The 22636-nt window shown below is 42.2% G+C and overlaps 1 protein-coding gene across 1 annotated transcript in view; it reads left to right on the forward strand.

The window, feature by feature from the left end:
- Positions 1-20003, forward strand: part of TMEM154 (transmembrane protein 154) — a 92899-nt gene extending 72896 nt beyond the window's left edge. Inside the window, exon 6 of the mRNA XM_075335548.1 lies at positions 18796-20003. Within this exon, the coding sequence (XP_075191663.1) occupies positions 18796-18808 (13 nt within the window). The 3' untranslated portion in view covers positions 18809-20003. The remainder of the gene's footprint in view (positions 1-18795) is intronic.
- The last annotated feature ends 2633 nt before the right edge of the window (positions 20004-22636 follow it).

Genomic DNA, 22636 nt, shown 5'->3' on the forward strand with positions numbered 1-22636 from the left:
TCAAGTTCAATAATGCTGCGCTCTCGATCTTTCCGGACTTTTCGGTGGACCTCCAGAAACAGAGGGCCCACTTCATGGAGGTGAAGAAGAAATTAAGGGAGCGGAACATCATCTACTCTATGCTGTACCCTGCCCGGCTCCACATAGTGCATGAAGGGTCATCTCTGTTTTTTACTACACCTGCTGAGGCTGAGGACTGGCTACAGGTACACCCAAAACCTAAGGGGCAGAAGCAATGAGATTACTTTCCTAGGTGACATTTTCTGTGCCCCCTTGTGACCCTCTTCTTCCATGGTTGCTTGAAGCCCCTTTGGAGACAGATGCTACTTCCCCGTGCCTCGAGTGATGGAGGAATTGGCCAGGAATTGGTTCTTGTGAAATGGGAGCCCTATCTTGTGCACCCTTATACCACCTATACCAGGACACTGTATTCAGTGGTGGTATCCCCATTGATGTGTGAAATGTTTTACAGGACTTATCGGAAAGGTCCTGAAGTTCGATATTGGTTCTTTATGTTTACAGCTGCAATTGCATTAACTTTATTTCTTTGCAGGGACAGGCTTATTACTGTTGGAGGGTTAACCACACTTAACTGCAGGGCAGAAAGCGTCTTATACCTGGGATCCTGGTTCTATAAAAAGATCTATGTGATATGGGGTCAGAGCTGATATTTATGACCTGGAATGTCAGAGGCCTTAAATCGCCCAAAAAACGTATTAAGGTATTCTCCCAAATTAAGCAAGTCAAGGCCCAACTGGTGGTACTGGTAGAGACTCACCTCACACGGGACACAGCCAGACTAGTAAACAAACCGTGGGTACAGTGGTCGGCACATGCGTTCCACACCAGCTACTCCAGGGGTATCTCTCTATTGGTCCATAGACATATCCGTTGGGAAGTGAAGGTGGTGAGGCGTGACCCAGAGGGGCGATTTGTGTTTATATATGCGTCTATAAACTCTAGAGATTGTGTGCTGTTATGTATTTACAACCCCCCGCCAGCTCGCATCTCCATTCTTAAACAAGCACTGAGCTTTGCCCTCAATTATCCAGATGCGTATGTGTTATGTATGGGGGATTTTAATTTTGTGATGAATGAGGAGCCGGACAGGTTTCGGATGGATGGAGGGGGACAACATTCAGCCACACACTTGACTGATTTGCAGCAATGCACGGAGGGAGGTGGGTGGATTGACCTTTGGCATCTCCGGCATCCTAATACCCGAGAATATACATGTCATTCTTCTACTAGACGCACGCTGTCCCGACTGGATTATATTTTTGGGTCGAGCAATATCGCAACCTGGGTGGATGACGTGGTACACGGGGTCAGGGGCATATCAGATCACAGCCCAGTGATTCTTACTATGAAGACTAACCAATGTGTTGGTAAACCCTTTTGGAGGTTAAACCCCTTTTGGCTGAAATTAATAGATCAAAGTGATAGAACTCTGACCCAAATAGAGGATTTCCTGGAAGACCACCCTAAACCCTGGAATATTAACTTGGTGTGGGACACTCTTAAAGCCTACCTTAGAGGGTGTTTGTCTTCAACCATAACATATCTTAAAAGAGTGACTAAAACTGAGGATGATATAGTAGAGGGGAGACTTAGGGATTCAGAGGCAATATATATATCGGCCCAAACCGATGGAAATAGGGCGGACTGGATGCAATCATATAGGTTATATATGCAGCACTCTGAGACAAAGTCCAAACGCAAATTGTTCTTTACCCGACAATCATATTTTGAGCTTGGAAATCAATCCAGTAAATTATTGGCATATATGGTTAGGCAGTACAACACTTCAAATACAATATTGGGTATACGGAGGATGGATAGCTCAATAGCTACATCCCCTGAAGATATTTTAGAGTGCTTTTGTGAATACTATAAAACCCTATACACTTCTAGAAATCCTCATGGAGTTCAAAGTTGCGTGACATATTTGTCGGATTTGGAGTTTCCCACTTTGAGTGGATCACAACGGGAGTCTCTGGAGGCGGACATCACACTGGATGAAGTGATTACTGCCATCTCGGATATGGCTAGGGGGAAATCTCCGGGTCCAGATGGCCTTCCCATAGAATTCTATAGTAAATATTGTGACGTATTGGCCCCGATTCTTTTAGAGGTTTTCTCACATTTTTCAGCCGGCGACTCTCTACCTGCCCCCTTGTACGAAGCACATATAGTCGTGCTGAGGAAGGAGGGTAAAGACCCACTAGACTGCGGTTCATACCGTCCTATATCCCTAGATAACGTGGATTACAAGATCTTTACCAAAATACTGGCGTCCAGGCTTAATTCAGTCATATTGAGTATAGTTCACCCAGATCAAACCGAATTTATGCCTGGGAAAAACACCTCTATAAATATAAGACGGGTCCAGTCCATAGTGCAATATAGCACACTGGTCCAGGAGAACGAGTGGGCCTTGGCCTCGCTGGATGCGGCCAAGGCATTTGACTCGGTAGAATGGCCATTTTTATTTGCCTGCCTCCAGAGATTCGCCTTTGGGCCTAAATTCAGCAATTGGATTCATATGTTGTATAGGTCCCCGACAGCCAGGATACTAGTCAATGGTGCTATGTCTACACCCTTCTCATTGAATCGGAGCACAAGACAGGGATGCCCTCTGTCTCCAGCATTGTTTGCACTAGTTATTGAAGCTTTGGCAATTAGAATCCGATCTCATCCACAGATCACTGGAATCACTATAGCCGACCGCACAGATCAAATAGGATTGTATGCGGATGACATGGTTGTCTTATTAGATCGAGTGCAAGAGACTCTACCGGTGGTTATAGACACTATAGATACATTTGGGGAGTTTTCGGGACTACGCATCAACTGGGATAAATCGGCTTTGATGCCATGAATGCATGGGTCTGGAATTTCAATGGAGGGTAGGTCGCCTCTGCAAGTGGTAACTAGCTTTAAATACCTGGGAATACACATACAGAAAGACCATACACTAGACCTGCAGACGAGTATAACACCACTTCTGGAGCACGTTAAACTTAAATATAACTTGTGGAACAAGCTACCCCTGTCAGTGGTTGGCAGAATAAATTTAATCAAAATGATATTACTTCCAAAGCTTAGTTATACACTACAACATAGTGCAGTATCAGTACCCAAATCCTTCTTCTCAATGTTGAACTCGCTTACTACCTCTTTCATATGGGGGAAATCCAGGCCCAAACTTCGGTTATCCATTTTACAGAGATCCAAAAGACTGGGAGGGATGGCTTTACCGGAGTTCTTCCTCTACTACCTCGCGGGACAGCTTAGGGCACTAGAGACTTGGATGCCTGGATGTCAGCTGCCAAACTCTGAGAGTCACTTGGCACACGCAGCTGGTACTGATTGTTTAATGGGTTTTCTGGAATCAGATGGACTGAGAACACCACGGCAATTACCCCTCCTCAGGTTGGCAAGATTAGTCTGGCCTGGCGACAAGCCAAGAGGGTGGCACACTTCGAAGGGGTGGTGGCGGAACTCCCATTATGGGGGAATAGCCACTTCCATACTCTGAGAGCTCACCCCTCGGCGCAATTCTGGGCCACTCACAGCGTCAGTGCATTAGGTGATCTTCTTGTCCCAGGAACCACAACCTTCAAGTCCTTTGAACAAGTCCAAATTGAATATAATGTTCCAAGATCAGTTTTTTAGATACCTGCAGATTCGCACAGCGATTCAATCCCACATACAGAAAATTGGAGTGAGGAAATTGATATCATCACTTCCTATGATAGGTATTCTAAAATCACAAGGACCTCGAGTCCTCATCTCAGCTACAGTTAGGTCCAGAAATATTTGGACAGTGACATAATTTTCGCGAGTTGGGCTCTGCATGCCACCACATTGGATTTGAAATGAAACCTCTACAACAGAATTCAAGTGCAGATTGTAACGTTTAATTTGAAGGTTTGAACAAAAATATCTGATAGAAATTGTGGGAATTGTACATATTTCTTTACAAACACTTAACATTTTAGGAGGTCAAAAGTAATTGGACAAATAAACCAAACCCAAACAAAATATTTTTATTTTCAATATTTTGTTGCGAATCCTTTGGAGGCAATCACTGCTTTAAGTCTGGAACCCATGGACATCATCAAACGCTGGGTTTCCTCCTTCTTAATGCTTTGCCAGGCCTTTACAGCCGCAGCCTTCAGGTCTTGCTTGTTTGTGGGTCTTTCCGTCTTAAGTCTGGATTTGAGCAAGTGAAATGCATGCTCAATTGGGTTAAGATCTGGTGATTGACTTGGCCATTGCAGAATGTTCCACTTTTTTGCACTCATGAACTCCTGGGTAGCTTTGGCTGTATGCTTGGGGTCATTGTCCATCTGTACTATGAAGCGCCGTCCGATCAACTTTGCGGCATTTGGCTGAATCTGGGCTGAAAGTATATCCCTCTACACTTCAGAATTCATCCGGCTACTCTTGTCTGCTGTTATGTCATCAATAAACACAAGTGACTCAGTGCCATTGAAAGCCATGCATGCCCATGCCATCACGTTGCCTCCACCATGTTTTACAGAGGATGTGGTGTGCCTTGGATCATGTGCCGTTCCCTTTCTTCTCCAAACTTTTTTCTTCCCATCATTCTGGTACAGGTTGATCTTTGTCTCATCTGTCCATAGAATACTTTTCCAGAACTGAGCTGGCTTCATGAGGTGTTTTTCAGCAAATTTAACTCTGGCCTGTCTATTTTTGGAATTGATGTATGGTTTGCATCTAGATGTGAACCCTTTGTATTTACTTTCATGGAGTCTTCTCTTTACTGTTGACTTAGAGACAGATACACCTACTTCACTGAGAGTGTTCTGGACTTCAGTTGATGTTGTGAACGGGTTCTTCTTCACCAAAGAAAGTATGCGGCGATCATCCACCACTGTTGTCATCCGTGGACGCCCAGGCCTTTTTGAGTTCCCAAGCTCACCAGTCAATTCCTTTTTTCTCAGAATGTACCCGACTGTTGATTTTGCTACTCCAAGCATGTCTGCTATCTCTCTGATGGATTTTTTCTTTTTTTTCAGCCTCAGGATGTTCTGCTTCACCTCAATTGAGAGTTCCTTAGACCGCATGTTGTCTGGTCATAGCAACAGCTTCCAAATGCAAAACCACACACCTGTAATCAACCCCAGACCTTTTAACTACTTTGTTGATTACAGGTTAACGAGGGAGACGCCTTCAGAGTTAATTGCAGCCCTTAGAGTCCCTTGTCCAATTACTTTTGGTCCCTTGAAAAAGAGGAGGCTATGCATTACAGAGCTATGATTCCTAAACCCTTTCTCCGATTTGGATGTGAAAACTCTCATATTGCAGCTGGGAGTGTGCACTTTCAGCCCATATTATATATATAATTGTATTTCTGAACATGTTTTTGTAAACAGCTAAAATAACAAAACTTGTGTCACTGTCCAAATATTTCTGGACCTAACTGTATATATACTTACCTGTTGTTGGTGGGGGTGGAGTCGGACCCCTTGCCAGCCCAGGATAGATGGAAATCTCTAATTCCCTCTCTACAGGGAGAGGAATGGGAAGAGATGTTGGAATCTCTGACTGCGGTATCCCCTTCGGTTCATAATAAGTTGATTCAATGCTACATTGTCCACCAGGCATACCTTACTCCAACTCGATTATTTAGTATGGGCCGTTCTCGTACATCTGAGTGCCCGAGGTGTCATCTCTCAGGGGCAAATTTCATACATATGATTTGGAGCTGTCCCAATATATCTTCGTACTGGCGGGGAGTGACATCTCTGCTATCATCGATTGTGTCAATTCCTGTTTTGTGTGACCCTTTGATATGCCTGTTTTGGGTGGTGGAGGAAGAGTCCTGGGATCATTACATGGCAATATTCGTCAGAGAGGCATTGTTTCTGGCTAGGAAATTAATAGCTCTGAGGTGGATGGGAGATTCGAATCCAACTGTGCGGTCCTGGGTTAAACTAGTCAATGCAACCATAGTCTATGAGCGGGTGGTATATTATAATAGGGGGGGCCCGGGAAAATTTAACAAAATCTGGGGTTTGTGGAATTCGTCTCCAGACACACTTGCGGAGATTTGAGGGAGATTATGTGGATAATGGTGGTTCCCGTTAGATGTTGGGATATGAAACACTGTCCAATGGTATATTGAGGTATAATAATGCAATGTGGCTGTTGTTCTTTCTTTCTTCCTTTTTCTATTCCTCTTTCTATCTTGTTTTCAAAATATGGTCATGCTGAAAGTTAGAGCTGTTCTTATGCTCAATATAAAATTAGATATATATGCAAATGATAAGAAGTATGGATAATAATATTGTTCTATCTTAAGTGCTAAAGATATTATTGACTTTATATGACTGTTCATTGTTATATTCAAATATTACTATCTATGTACTGAGCTATTTTTATATGGCAAATGTCAGTTGTACCATGTTTGAAATTGTTAATAAAACGAAGTTAAAAAAAACCCAAAACCGCAGGGACCAACCTGCGGAAAAACCGCGGCAAAACCGCAGCAAAAACGCGGCAAAATCGTGGTAAAAACGCATGCGTTTTTCCCACGGTTTTGGTGCGTTTTTTTACCGCAGGTGCGGTAATCTTCAACTCCCAGAAGTTTCTCAAGAAAGTTTTCTTGAGAAAAATCACTTTTCTAGTGTGCACATAGCCTTAAAGCGTAGCCATCATTTCTCTGCCTAAAATCTTGCGGGGAGCACCTAGTCTTGGCAGGTTTTATGGTGAAATTATGCTCTTATCACTTCCAGTTTATGGTACCACCAGTACTCACTGGAACCTTTAGTAGTTTAGAAAATTTTCTGTAACCAATGTCATTAGTATGTTTTGCAAAATTAAAGCGTAGCCATCGTTTTAATATTTCTTTCATAAATCTACAGTACATATGAAAATAAGCAACATTGTAATATATCTTATCAGAAATATTGTAATATATCTTATCAAATTAGTTTCTTTTTCTGCCAGTATTGATCAGTCATTATCAAAATTGTCAATTCTTTGATAAAATCTGTATTCAGTGAAGACTTTCCCATTACTGAGATAGGAGATGGCAATTGTTACTGATCAGATTCTATGACGATGGGAGGAAGGAGGAGCTGGAGGCAAAGTTCCTCCCTTTTCTATCTACATAGAATATCATCAGTAACAACTGCTAACACCTATCTCAGTAATGGAAAACTCTGCCATCACTGAATACAATGTTATCTCAGAATTGAGAATTTTGATAATGGCTGATCAATTCTGGCACATTTGTCTGATAAGGTATATTACAAGGTTGCTTATTTTCCTGCGTACTAAAGATTGATAAATAAAATATGAAATGACAGCTATGCTTTAAGGCTGCAAAAGTCTTGAGACAGCTCTCTGGTTTTACCCATCATGATATGTTTCTTGTGTCAAAGCTTGGTAATGAGATACCTTTTTATAGGCCATTAGTTGAAAGAGATGATATTAGATATCAGATATAGATAAGAAAATAAGATAATAATAATAATAATAATAGATAAGGCTTTAGCACTGCAGTTCTCTTCAACATTTCTATAACCATCCAAGTTTCCCTACTTTAACCCATATTTTTTCTTCTCATTTATGTCCTTTATTATCTCTTATGTGAGCAAAAGTGATGATGGATGATAATATCTTTATTATCCAAAAGTTTAATCTCCCAGTAAAGTGTAAAGGAAAACAATATCTCGGCCAATATTGTTATGCTGCTTTAGAAAGTGTCGCTAAAAGTCCTTATTATGTGTCTGAAAAACAGCAGCCAGAGACTGGCACCCACAATGTATTTCCAGCCAATTTTCAAACCTCCTGCCTCCTCCATGGGATTCATTAAAGACAAAATCAATCCTTCCATCTAGAGCGCACCCCTGTTGCTAGGCAATTATTTTATAAAGATTGCTGGAGCACTGGCTGGCGCAGAGTCAATTGCATCCTGTATAGCATCCTTCCATTAGCATTGTGCTGCTGTCTCTGGTCTGGGCACAGATGCCAATAAGAGCACAGCGTCTCCAATGCATGCAGCGTTTAGGTTTGTTTTCAACATCAGTCACAAAAAGGCTGCATGCACGGAATATTTCTGTCGTAAAATCCCCTGTACTGGCAGCCTCCTCAGCTATATATCTTATGCAGGAAGATGCAATCCACACTCGGCAGTTTTGTTAGGATGATTTAATGGCCCAAATAGATCTCTAGTCTATTCTACGGTTTGGTTCACTCAAATCAATACATTAATAGGAACTCCTGATTGATGTGTTGCATAGGTAATATTGTACATAATCCATCTAGGGCATGAAGGTCATCTGTCACTAACGCTGCATGTCGGTGTCCTTAAATTTCCATTTCATCTAGAACCTTCGTGTTCAAGTGTTATTAGAGAAATGTAGGGAAATCTATATAATATGCGTTTGGGCAAATGACATACTGAAGGCAAAAAAGAAAACAAAAACAAAATGAATAACAAATATATTATTTTAAAAATAACTTTGCAAACATGTAGTATTGCTTGAAAGTTTGTGAAACCTTTACATTGTCATATATTTGTCAAACCTTTAGAATATTTTATATTTCTGCATAAATTTGACCTAAAAGTACAACAACTACAAGTTAAAAGTAGATAAATAAAACCAAATCTCACAAATTAGTCAACATATTAGACATAGCCATTAGATAATTTTACTCAACAAAAAAATATCACATCTGTGAGTGGTAAAAGTATGGGAACTTTTGCTTATCTAGTGAGACTTTTGCTTATCTAGTGAGACCCCTTTGTGCACCAATATCTGCATCGAAGAGCAGGGGCAGATGAGCACATTTTCCATCAAACTGCTATCTGACAAAACATTATATTGCACTCGGACCAATGTAAAGGCACCTTTACACACTGAAACGTTCTAGCGATCCCACCAGCGATCCCAACCTGGCCGGGATCGCTACAAAGTCTCTGGTGAGCTGTCAAACAGGCAAACCTGGCCAACGACGCAACAGCGATTCGGACCTGCAGAACGACCTAGCTAGTCATTGGGGACGTTGTAAAGCAGCTTTTTGAAAGGGAAGTCGCTAACGAAGTCGCTGTAAAGTCCCCTTTACACACTAAAACTTTGCTGCACAGCGGGAAACAAAGGACCAAAGAATGGTCCTGAACGATTTGTAGCGATCACAACTTCACAGCAGGGGCCAGGTCGCTGATGTGTTTCACACACTGCAATGTCGCTGGGGAGGTCGCTATAACGTCACAAAACCGGTGACGTTACAGCGATGTCGTTTGCGATGTTGCAGTGTGTAAAGCCACCTTTAGTCTATGGGGCCGTGGACATGTCAGATTTTTTCCTTTGGCAGTGTCTGTGTAAGTATCCGAGTTTCTGTATGGCCACTTCTACTCCAGGACACCAGAACTAGAGATGAACAAAACTAAGGTTCAGTTTTCAAACCGAACACCAAATTTAAAAATCAAGGTTCAGGTTCAGGGTCGGAGACTTTGCGTGCGAACAAAACTTGTGCAAGCAAACCTGTACTCAGGTACGCTTAGTGTTCATGTGACACCCCTGGACTATCATGTCGTCACAGGGTACTGCAGTATTCCAAGTCCCTCATGGTTCTGGGTCCCTATCTAATGGTGTTGCCTCCAACAGCAAATAAAATCCGAGATACACCCTGCACCACACCCACCAGACACATCAGTGGATGGCTGGAGTGGAATAGAGTCACCCACCTGGGGGTCAGGGAGGGGAGGTGAGGAGTGTAGTGAGTTGAGAGTAGTAAGAGAGTAGTGAGAGTGAGAGGAGGTCAGGAGCGGTGGCTCCTGGAGGAACTGGTTAGGTTGCAGACGTGGTCTGGACTTAGAGGGGTCGGACCCCCGGTCGCAGGGGATTGTGGCAAGGTGCCTGGACCTATCAAGGAGGACAGCCGGGAGCCTAGCACTGTCACTGGTCTGGGACCAAAGGCACGACGGGGTAAACGGACCCTAGGTCATGGAGTAGCTTCAGGCAACCTGACAATTCACCTGAGGAGAATGGAGCCTTTATGATCTGTTCCCACCTGCTCCAGAATCGGGGCATTAGTGCAATGAGGGGGATAGGATTTTCCAATCCAAAATGGTCCAGAAAATCCCAAGCGTGAGCCCTGAGAGCAAGCTCCCACACTTAGCCACAGTGGGGAGTGGGGCCCGGCAAGTCCCATATTACTGGGCCACCACATTGAAATTAAACTTAGTGCCAGGAGGCAGGTCATGGATCACCAGGGAACACTATAGGGGCCGGGACCCGGACGAGCTTCCCTCAGCGGCAGCAGCACCCAGAGAGTTGGTCTACCCAGTTGTCAGCGTCTGCTTATTGACTGAGTGAGTACGAGAGTGATCCCTGCATCCCACAGCACCCCACACCGAGTCCCGGGGCATCCCCCTACCCATGGAGGGCTATGACACCTTGCTGCCCCACTTCATCACCTCGGGTACTCCCAACGGCAGTGGCGGTACTCCCAATTACTGTACACCATGGGTGGCGTCACAAACTATATCAATCCCCCTGTAAATACCCCCCCTTCGTTTGAGTTGCCTCATGACCCCGGGTTCGGAGACCCTTGAGCCACAGCGAACCCGGATCTGAGCAGCTCAGCTGCTTCCACAGGGGCGGGACACTCAGTTGCTTGTAGTGTTTGAACGGCGCACACTGGGGGTAACAACAGTGTGATTACATGTAGTGTGCAAAAAAAATCAAACAATTATTTGAAAGAGGATCTCTGCTTCCAACTCTAAGGATACCATAGAAAGCACAACACCATGAGGAAAACTGGAGAATGGACGTTCTGAAGGAGAAACAGAATCAAGGCTGAGTAACAAAGTGTTAGCCTTAACGTTCTTTGACCCCGGCCTAAATTTGATAGAAAGATTTAATCTAGAGAAAAATAAGTAGCATCTGACTTGCCTTGAGGTCAACCGCTTGGCATATACAAAATAAGGTAAATTTTTAAGCTCTGCCACAACCTTGATGAATAGCTCCCTCCAAAAAATGTCTGCATTTTTTAAAAGCTAATTTGACAGCAAGTAATTCATGGTTCCCATCATCATAATTTATTTCAGCAGATGAGAATTTCCTACAGAAGAAGGCACATGGCCGCAAGTTGGTCAATGTTTTGGGACCTTGGGACAATACAGCCCCTACCCCGATTTCAAAAGCATCCATTCCACAATGAAGAGCTTTCGGAAATCTCCTTGGAGAAGAACTGGAGCGGACACAAAACACTTTTTAAATGTATTAAAAGGCTTCAAGAGCATCCGGCAAACAAACCTTGAGATCAGCCCCCTTACGTGTGAGATTAGTGAGAGGTTTGACAATCTGAGAAAAACCCCTAGTACATTTTCTGTAGTAATTGGCAAATCTTAAAAACTGTTGCAATGCTTTAAGTTGCCAAGATTGAACCCCATCAATTATGGCGTGTACCTTCCCAGGATCCATCTTTTATCCTTCAGCAGATACCATGAGCCCCATAACCACATTTCTTGCACATAAAAACATTTCTCAAACTTAGCAAACAAATAATTTTCTCTAAGCATTTGTAAGACAAAACGGACATGTTCATAGTGTTCATAGTGTGATTCCATAGTGCGAACAAATTTAATTATTGTCCAGATAGTTGATGATACACATAGCAATACAATCAGAAAAAATAAAATTCATAAAGTTTTGAAAAACTGCTGATGCATTGGTTAATCCAAAATGTTCATCTCTGGCTCATCCCCCTTCTGGATACATATGAAATTATAAGCCTATCTAAGATCGAGTTTGGAAAACTATTTAGCCCCTGTAAATTGATTACATAGGTCGGTGATAAGTGGAAGTGGGGTAAGTATTGTTAACCGCAATTTTATTTAATTCATGGAAATCGAGGCAAGAATGCAGACTCCTGTCTTTGTTTTTTAACAAAGAAAAATGCAGGTATGTATGGTGCCTGCAGTGCCTCTGTGCTTAGGAAGTGGAAGACCTTCTGAGCATCTGGACTGTTAAAAGTCAGTACGTGGAGCAAGACACAGATCCTGGTCAGTGATTCCAGTGAAGCAGTTTCCTAAACATCAGTGCAAATAGGAGCCAGTGTGTGGAGCCTTGCTCAAGAAAGGTAACCTCACAAAAGGGGGTTGTATACTGACAGAGGTCAGTGAGTGGACAGTGCGATACCTCCACTGGGATACTGCTGTGAGGGATTGTATCCGAAGCCATGCGGGCGTCCCCACGGATTGAACTGGACTGTATGTAATTTCTGTTACGTAAAGCCGAAGGAAAGCTCATGTTTCTGGCAATTGGTTTAAGTGTGCTTTAATAAACTGACTGGACTGTTAAAATAAAAAATCGTTCCTGTGAGCCTCAGTCTAGCAGCCAAGGTTGTGTCCCCCATTACATTCAGTGAGCGCAGCCTCAAATGACATAACAGGAACCTGTCACCTTAGAAAATCCTATTTACCTGGAGATATAGGGTTATTCTGTAGGTTTATAGGATTATAATACTCCAAGGAGCTGCCTGTGTTTAGTCACCACTGGCAGCAGAACTCACGATATTTATATCTGCAGACCATGGTGTAGTGAATGGTGCTATAAGCAATGGCTGTAATAGGTCCTTGAATCGAACCATGACTGAAAACCAGCGACTCCAGGGAGGAATTATGTCCATTTTCTCCTGGTAGCCTCTATTTCAGTAAGGTGGCATTGTAATGCTTAACCCCATATTACATTGGTAAAAAGTTTAGAGGCAGAATAAAATGCAGAATTATGTATCAATCAATGTTACCGTAGGTGACCACCATTCCAACTAATGATCCTGGTCTAAAGGACATCTTATTGCTCAAGGTCTGATGCTTGTGACCCCCTTAAGAACAAGTTGATCTTGGTCACCAGATGAGTGAAGGCTGCACTTGGCTTCTTTCAAGACTATGGCAGCTAGTGATGAGCGGGGTGATGGCAGTGAAGATGGAAAATAAAGATGTGCCATTCTCTGTAACAGCACAGGTTACACTGATCAGTGATATTTTTTTTTTTAATACTATGGAGTTGACCCATCATAAAGCACCACTGTGTGAAATCCGCATTTCATCACAGTAATATTTATCAGCTTATCTGCAATTTCTCATTGAAATGTATCTGATACAGTCATCCTAAGAATCAGCAAGTCTAAAAATAAATCCAATCAGTGCATCTTTAGTATCACGCTTTAATTTAAACCTTGTTTCTAGATTTAGATACATGTTTACTATTCTAGTCTCAAATGGGAAAATGAGTCAGTAACACAATTGCTTTACTTGGACTATTAATTCAGCATTTCTGATGTACTTGCACCTCCGTCTAGAATGATCGACACCTGTATTACACAGGATGCAACACAGGCAGGAACATCAGATTCAAACTAGCCCATTAGAAATATATACTTATATAACCTTGTTGTCTAGCCGCAAGGTCATTGTGCTGATGGAAATAGATTAGTTTACAAGAAAGCCAAGGTACAGATTAGAATAGCACAGATGTATTTTCTACTGTATCAGAGTTTGTGGAAAGGAAAGATAAATCATAGTCGTGCATAGCTGACCATGAATTTAAGGATCTCCCTCCATCAATTAAACATAATGTGAACTTTCATGATTTAGATTCTGGGTTGATATTTACAAAAAAAAAGAAATATTGTTAATGGAGAAAATCATTCCCATTATTTGATATATCATTCCATAAGTCCATTCCAACGGAGCGTGAACAGGACCTTAGGTCATTTTCATACTAACACCAAATTGAAAAAGGTATCTAATATACATTACCTGTCGAACAGAAGACGGATGAGGGATGCTGAAATATTTTAAAACTTGTTTTCAGTCAATCCTACTATTTTTCAGGAGTTTGGTTTAATATTGGCCATTGGCCAACTTAAACCGTTGTCATAGCTGATCAGTTGATGACCGCTAGGCCAGGTTTGGAAACTTTCGATAGTCAGCCATTATCACTGCAGAAATCTCTAGATAATTATCCCCGCTGGAAGGGCTCACTGCAGAGGACATGTAGTATTGTATGCCAGCCCTTGAAAAACTGACCATAGATATATTGGCCAGGTCTGCTAGATAGAGGCATACACAGAGAGACACGCTTTGTACTCTTTTTGCTGTTATGAGGGGTGGGTGGGTCTTAAGGTGAAAAGCCATATCATTAATATAAAATATGAAAAATGAGCAAAAAAGAAACCCTACCACAGAAGGTTTAAATATAGTATTTCTAGTTAATTCAAAAAGTGTGTAGGGGGTGTGAGAACACCATTACCACAGCGACCATCGGAACCAACAAGGAAAAATTATACACATTAAACCGACACAGGTCATAGAGATAATACATTTTATTAATGTATTAAATATTTAAGTAAAACCAGAATTTTGAGAAAGAAATAATCTCACAAAAATGTAAAAAATATACTGCATAAAAAAACGAAGGGCGATGTGCTCAGTACAATTTATACACCATGACGACACATAATATCTATGTAGATATCCAAATAACAAGACAGATCTCCTAATAGTGAGAAAGCTATAAAAGGGTATCCTCAGAAAATTATGTATAATGAATAAGCAAAAACTGACTATATATAAATATATATCAAGGTAGTAATCAAGAATATATAGTACAGACCAAAAGTTTGGACACATCTTCTCATCTCTAGAACAACTGGTAAGAGGAGACTTTGTGCAATAGGCCTTCATGGTAAAATAGCTGCTAGGAAACCACTGCTAAGGACAGGCAACAAGCAGAAGAGACTTGTTTGGGCTAAAGAACACAAGGAATGGACATTAGACCAGTGGAAATCTGTGCTTTGGTCTGATGAGTCCAAATTTTAGATCTTTGGATCCACTCACCGTGTCTTTGTAGAAAAGGTGAACAGATGGACTCTACATGGCTGGTTCCCACCATGAATCATGGAGGAGGAGGTGTGATGGTGTGGGGGTGCTTTGCTGCTGACACTGTTGGGGATTTATTCAAAATTGAAGGCATACAGAACCAGCATGGCTACCACAGCATCTTGTGTGTCGCCCCAGGGACGTCACTCCAGCTTCAGGGATGCCACAGGGTCTTTTTCTGTAACATGGCAAACCGGTATGTCGGTTTTGTATATATGTGTCGTGACGCCACTCACGGCTTGCGGTCAGGAATATGGGTGACTGCCACTGCAAATTTAACGAGCGTCTGGGGATGATGGGGTCTGCAGTTAGATGGTGTGGCCTCCCGTGAGTGAGCCAGGCCCCAGGGGCTCAGGTGAGTAAGGTAGCAGGTCTCAGAAAAATTCAGCAAAGTCCAAAAGTCATTTAACTGGTTTTTACTCACATAGATGTTTCTGTGAGCTGACGCGAGCGTTGCTGCGATGAACCAGGTAGGACCAGAGGCTCCTTCAGGCCAGTCTGAGGATAACAGGTAGCTCGCCTTCCTAGCACTTCTGTGTTTGGATAACCCCCTGACCTGAAGTACTGTGGGGGTCTATTCAAGGAGTCGCTACTGCCTTTTCTCCCTTTTTGGACCATTTGCTGGCAGCATGGACCAGGTGAGATGGCTTCTGGCTCTGTCTCCTTATGGGTCCCTGTGTTGCTGCTGAGGCTCGGACTCTGTATGGTTGGTGAGGTACTTGTAGTTCCCCTCACCGTCAGGTTTAGCAGATAGTTAAACTTGAGTCTACTCTAGGGACCTGTTCCCCATACGTGCCTAGTCACCGGCAGCCCCGGTCCTCTTTGACTGACTGACTCGGTAACCGTTCTCCCCCGCCAACTGTCACTACACCGCGCAGGGTCTGACTAGTGGCCGCGCGTGTATCCTAGCAACTGACGCACTCACCACTCCCAGACTGGCTCGCTCCACTCCTTTCCTGACAGCCTCTGCACTTTAGCTCCCAGCCCCTCCGCTACACCTCTTGAAAAGAATTGAAGGCTAGCCCCCCTCTGGAGACTACCCAAGGGTCCCCTCTAAAGGTGTGGGAGACCTGGTTGCTATGCGTCTATGCGTACACACCTCATTCTGGCCTTTAGGATTACCTGGAAGTACTGTCCAAACATGGGTGCAGTACTGAGTGGTGCCTGATCGGGTCAGGGGTGCCACACTTGCAGCGGCATGCTATTCCATCCGGTTTGCGTTTAGTTAGACCATCATTTATTTTTCAATGACCCCAAACACACCTTCAGGCTGTGTAAGGGCTATTTGACTAAGAAGGAGAGTGATGGGGTGCTACGCCAGATGACCTGGTCTCCACAGTCATCAGACCTGAACCCAATCGAGATGGTTTGGGGTGAGCTGGACCGCAGAGTGACGGCAAAAGGGCCAACAAGTGCTAAGCATCTCTTGGAACTCCTTCAAGACTGTTGGAAAACCATTTCCGGTGACTACCTCTTGAAGCTCATCAAGAGAATGCCAAGAGTGTGCAAAGTAGTAATGAAAGCAAAAGGTGGCTACTTTGAAAAACCTAGAATATAAGACATATTTTCAGTTGTTTCACACTTTTTTAAGTATTTCATTCCACATGTTTTAATTCATAGTTTTGATGCCTTCAATGTGAATCTAAAATTTTCAGAGTTCTGAAAATACAGAAAACTCTTTGAATGAGAAGGAGTGTCCAAACTTTTGGTCTGTACTGTATATAAAAAAGCTTGAAGAAAAGTATAGTCCGTCAACAATAGCCCAATTTATACACCTACGGTAATAATTAAAGTGACGATACATATTACTTGTTAAATTGAAAAAAAATAATAAGTGCAAATGCAAATTTCAATATAACAAAATAATCAATAAATACTGTGTGTGTATGTGTATATATATATATATATAGATATATAATGAATATGTGCTAATAAAGTCAATTACAATCTGATATATAGATACATATTTTGCTCATAGAAAAGATGACTAATAATGATATGTAGCAATGACCTTCAATTTACTGTAGTATCCAACAAAGGATATATACTGGAGGAAGCTGTCCTTCAATCACAACATCTGCACTGATGACCACAGAGTTCAGATATCAAAATTAGCATTTGTTCAAATTGCCAGGTTCACAGATGTGTACAATATATAATAATCACCGCTGTTCAATCTTTGTAACCCAAGATATAAATTTACACATCAACTAATCTGTGTTAATTACATACCAGCTCAACAAGCACAATCCATCCATAAATGGATATATCATACCGATCTAATACATTACAGAAGAAAGGGGGCAGACCTGGCCGTCAGACACAGTGAACATGCGCGCATAACCTAATTACATAGCTCAGTGCAAATTCTGCATATAGAGAAGCTATGAACACAAGTGCTGACAGCCGAGAGGTGACACTACTGTCAGCAATACCTGGTAATGGAGCACGACGCCCTTACACCCGACGTACGTTTTGGAGCTTTCCTTCGTTACGAATGGAAGTTGAGCACATGACTAAAGGCCCACAGTCCTAATTTTTACAATACGGAAGCTTATTTCCAATCATTGGTCTGCATAAACATGCCACCAGTCAGCCAGCAAAATGTTTAACCGTTGTCTGATGGATAGTTTATACCATCATAGAAGTCACTGTTCTCACCGGCACATTGCCCTGTGTACTGTAGACTGACAATATGCAAAATATTTAATTCATACAGATTGTATTGGCCTTTGTATGAGGACAATTTAATCACCTTGTAAATTATTGCCTAGTGCTCGTTTATGTGCAAAAGTCTACCCATCTAAATTCAGTGTAAGCCAACAACAGGAGTGGGTGAAAAACTGCAGAAGTGGTGCCTGTGTTGCTATTATTCTTTCCTTCTGATTGTTCCATTTGTGATTTTGGCTACAAATACTGAGGTAAAAACCTCACTGATCGTATGAACGTGGCTGTCACAGGGTGTTCAGCTCTAAACTCACCAGGTGTCATTGCGACTTCTGTTCACACTGACACAACACCTAGTGCTTTTGAGTTGCTTAGTCAGACTTGGGTGTCTACCTGTTGTGTGTTTATTAGTGATCAGTCTTGCAGGAGTTAATTTCTGCTATCCTGTGGATTAATGCTAGGGTTACAGGTTACTGGAGACCTATCACAGCCACCTCCGCCCTTTAAAAGATGTTGGAGCCTGTTGCTCCATGACAATTACAGTTTCATATGTGAATACCGGTCCTTGTGCTGTGCTTATCTAATTCTGGTGATCTCCTGTGCACTATTTGGTGTATTGTGGAAATATCCTTGTTGTTTGTTATTTCCTCATGAGCATGCATTGTCTTACGTGTGTGTAGTGAGTTTTGTTTTTTCAATGCCTGTCTATTTGTGTGAGATGAACACTCCTGTCCCAGCGCTCCCTGGTGGTGGGGGAAAGGGGTTATAGACCGGGGGTATTCAGGAGCCAGGATTAGGAAGGTGGCCCAAACATCGTCACCATTAGACATATGGAACAGGAACAGGGACAACTTGGGCCCCCCTAGCCCTAGGGCCAGTGTACCCGCCCCTATTGTAAGTTACCTTGTCACACCCCTTGACAGTGGTCTTACAAATTGAATACAATTTTAATAATTCTATTAACTGCCAATTGTTTTTTTTACAAACAGAGAAATGTTCTTCAAATAAATTAATAACTATGTAAGATTTAGGTTTGACGTGGATGTTCCAGTTCTATGTTACTGTTGTGACTTATTTTGGACTGACAAGTCACTAGTTTTCTAATTACGCCTGTGTTATGTCTCTGCAATTGATCTGACCACGACTAACAAACATTTGCATTACCTTTACCAGTCATTGTATGTCTGTTTGTTTTGCAGAACGGATACATGATGCCTATTCATAAAGCCTAGCTTTCATCTCTCCAGCCTGCAAGTGGATATTATCTCTCGATACGAAACCTCAGAAATAATCCATATAACATTTTAAAAAAAGAAAACTTAAAAAAAAATAAACTTTTGTAATATTTGTTCAAATAATGTCACATCACATGGACTGCAATAATAATTCAGCGAAAAGACTGATAATCTGCAACACAGAAGTATGAAATAAAAGAAAAATACAGGTCTTCCTGGAAAACTGACTCCAATCCAGCTAAAATGATGAAGGAATGTCTCCAGAAACAATTCATACATCATGAGCTGTCGTACATCATCGCGTTATGAAAAATGGATAAGAAAGTATAAAAGGGGAAAGAGTTAAGTAATCACTGTGGACAATAATCTTTTAGGAATCACATGAGTGACAAATGAAATGATAAATATTGTTTAATAGTCAGAGCTTACCTTTAATTTCAGCTACAGATCATAAATCCATTTCTCCAAGGGTGACTGACTTCTGCTTGGAGTTGTCTACTCTGGCCACAGGCCACATACTATAATAATACAATATCTTGTCCCTGTATATAAATCTTGTACAATGATATTATAGACTGTACAATGTTCTCTGTCACAATTTACTCATCTTGCAACCCACCCAGGTCTCTCACTAACTTTACTATGAAATTATAGAGCTGTGAAGACGTAATAGTTGCTCAAAGTATCAAGGGATTACAATCTAGCCAATATTCAGATAATTTAGATGCAACAAACTGAATCTATTCTAAAGGCCAGGGGTGGGGAACCTTTTTTCTTCCGTGGGCCATTCGGAAATTTATACCAACCTTCGCTGGCTGCACAAAATTATCAACTTGAAAACTACCCTGCTATATTTGATCAAACAATTAATTAACTCCCCACTACTGTGGTGGCTGGAGAAGCTTCTCTTTGGTGTGGCTGTGATGTTCTGTGATATTGATCATGTGGCTTCTTACAACTGCTTTTCCAAGTTTGTCTTGGTTTGGAGCGCAGTCAACAGATTTGTAAATCATACATCACATAGGAGACGTTGGGGACACATACATTACAGGAGGTGCTGGAGGAACATATACATCACAGAAGGGGCTAGGGCATATATACATCACAGGAGGGGCTTGGGGCATATATATATCACAGAAAGGGCTGGGGGCATATATACATCACAGAAAGGGCTGGGGGCATAAATACATGACAGGAGGGGCTGGGGCATATATACATCACAGGAGGGGCTGGGGCATATATACATCACAGGGGGGGCTGGGGCATATATACATCACAGGGGGGGTGGGGGCGTATATACATCACAGGAGGGGCTGGGGCATATATACATCACAGGAGGGGCTTGGGCATATATACATCACTGGAGGGGCTAGGGGCATATATACATCACAGGAAGTGCTGGGGACATATACACATCACAGGAGGGCCTGGGCCTCAGACATCACTGGGGGGCATGGACAGTACTGCCAGGCACAGACAGCACTGGCGGGCACAGACAGCACTGGCGGTGGCACAGACACACTAGAGGGGCACGAACAAGACTGGGGGACATGGACAGGACTGAGGCAGCACAGACATCACCATGGGGGTGCAGATAACACTGGGTTTGTGTGGTGGCACACAGCACTGGGGGGTGGCACACAGCACTGGGTTGGTGACACACAGCACTAGTGGGCATACACAGTACTAGGGGGGTACACACCACTGGGTGGCTCACAGCAGCGGGAGGCAGGAGGTTCACAACAGCAGGAGGCAGGAGGCTAACTGCACTGGGGGACAGTAGGCTCACAGCAGGGGGAAGCAGGTACAGCAAGGAGGTCGTAAACCTGCTACTCCTCTTCTTCTTTGAGATGGGAGCTCAAGTTATCTTGCTCTTATCCTGCCCACAAAGTACATCCTCAGCACATTGGAGACCTAATTGTATGCACATCACAAATTGTGATTTAAAGGGCCGGCAGTCAACAAGAGTGGCTGCCACCTGAGTACTGCAGTCGCCGGCAATGTGCCCGGGAACCGCATAAAAAGTCATCAAGTGCCACAAACGGCCTGCAGGCTAGAGGGTCTCCACCCCTGCTCCAGGTGAATGAAAGTCTCTACATGTCTGTAGTACATTGCATATGCAGATTTGATAAAGTTATCATTCAGGGACTTCCAGTCCTACCTACCAGTATGTCTGTCCATTTTGTAATATGTTCCAGCACACTTCAGTATTCAGGTACCTCGTCACAGTCCTTCTAGTGCCAAGTTATACCAGTATAATCTACTCTGTAGTCTTCTGCCAATATTCACAGATGCGTATCCTGGTGCAGTAATGATATGGTTATACTTACATTGTCATTATCAACCAGGAATATTTAGTAGAGCATTATGTATTATGGCTAGCCTCTTTCCCACTGTCATATTTTTCTATGAGCCAACATCAATATGAACCTCTAGCTCTTCTCCACACTTGTGCTTCAGCTGCTATTAAATTTGTAAGAGTATCAACAGTATATGAGGGGCACATGGAGTAGACAGACATCTAGAGACCTTTGTTGAAGGACAATATATATGCCCTATGTCCCTCAATTATCCATCATGGAGCACAACCATTATACTGTTTTAGTAAAAAATATTCAAATGAAAGGTTCTTTGATTAGAAACACTGAGCTTAAAGGTCCCCATACACATTAGACTAAAGTTGACTAAAAATATTGGTGGGGCTAGATGGTTTAATATGTTGGTGTCTTCCCGAATCTCTTCCAACAGATGATGTTGGGTGAGATAAGGGTTGAACTGTCTGATTTTAATAACACCCATTTGTCATGAGATAAGAGGCAATCGGAGTCACTTGGTAGCAGCTTTCTCCAACTACCTAAGTCATATGAGAAGGCTCGTTAAAGGGTCACTTTTGACTTCTAGGATTGCTACTTCCAATAGTTGACACGAGTTTGTCAATGAAGAGACAATTTCCAACTACCAGAACATTCAGGTATATTGGGGAGTTGTGAGAAATACATGATGGCCAAATGAAATGCTGCATTTATGTAATAATATATTGATATCAAAAATAGAGATCAGAAAACAAAACCTTTTTTGTGAAATAAAAAAATAAGAGTAGGAAAAATAATAATTATAAAAAAAAATGTCTTACAACCAGAGCAATCTACACAATAAAACATTTGACATAACTTATGATTTTTGTATATAGCTTTAAAAAAAATAAACCTGAGGGACTACGTTTTAGTTGTTTTTTTTAATATTGGGAAAAAAAACATTCTAGTTTGTAAGTGTTGGAAAATTGATGGAAAGTAATAAAATTTCTATCTTTAATAATGTAAATTGATTTACATTTTAATGTATTACTGTAGAATTTTCATTTGCAATTAATAGGGAAATTAGTAGAGAATTTATGTAAAACTAGCAAACAAAAAATGATACCGTATTTCCCAACAAGACCAAAAAACCAACCATATACAATGTGTGGATGTTGGGAATTAATCGGATTGCTCTTGGTAGTGTATTCCAGAGCATAGGCACAACTCGTGAAAAATCTTGAAGACGGGAGTGGGAGGTTCGAATTGTTGAGGAAGTCAGTCTTAGGTCATTAGTAGAGCGGAGGGAACGGGTGGGGTGATAGACAGAGATGAGGGAGGAGATGTAGGGCGGTGCGGAACCGTGGAGAGCTTTGTGAGTGTGAGTGATAAGTTTATGTTGGATTCTGTAGCGGATAGGCAACCAGTGCAATGACTGGCAAACAGCAGAGGCATCAGTGAAGCGCTTGCAGAGGAAAATGATCCTGGCTGCGGCATTCAGAATGGATTGG

Source organism: Anomaloglossus baeobatrachus, chromosome 1 (assembly GCF_048569485.1).
Source record: "Anomaloglossus baeobatrachus isolate aAnoBae1 chromosome 1, aAnoBae1.hap1, whole genome shotgun sequence".
Taxonomy (NCBI): domain Eukaryota; kingdom Metazoa; phylum Chordata; class Amphibia; order Anura; family Aromobatidae; genus Anomaloglossus; species Anomaloglossus baeobatrachus.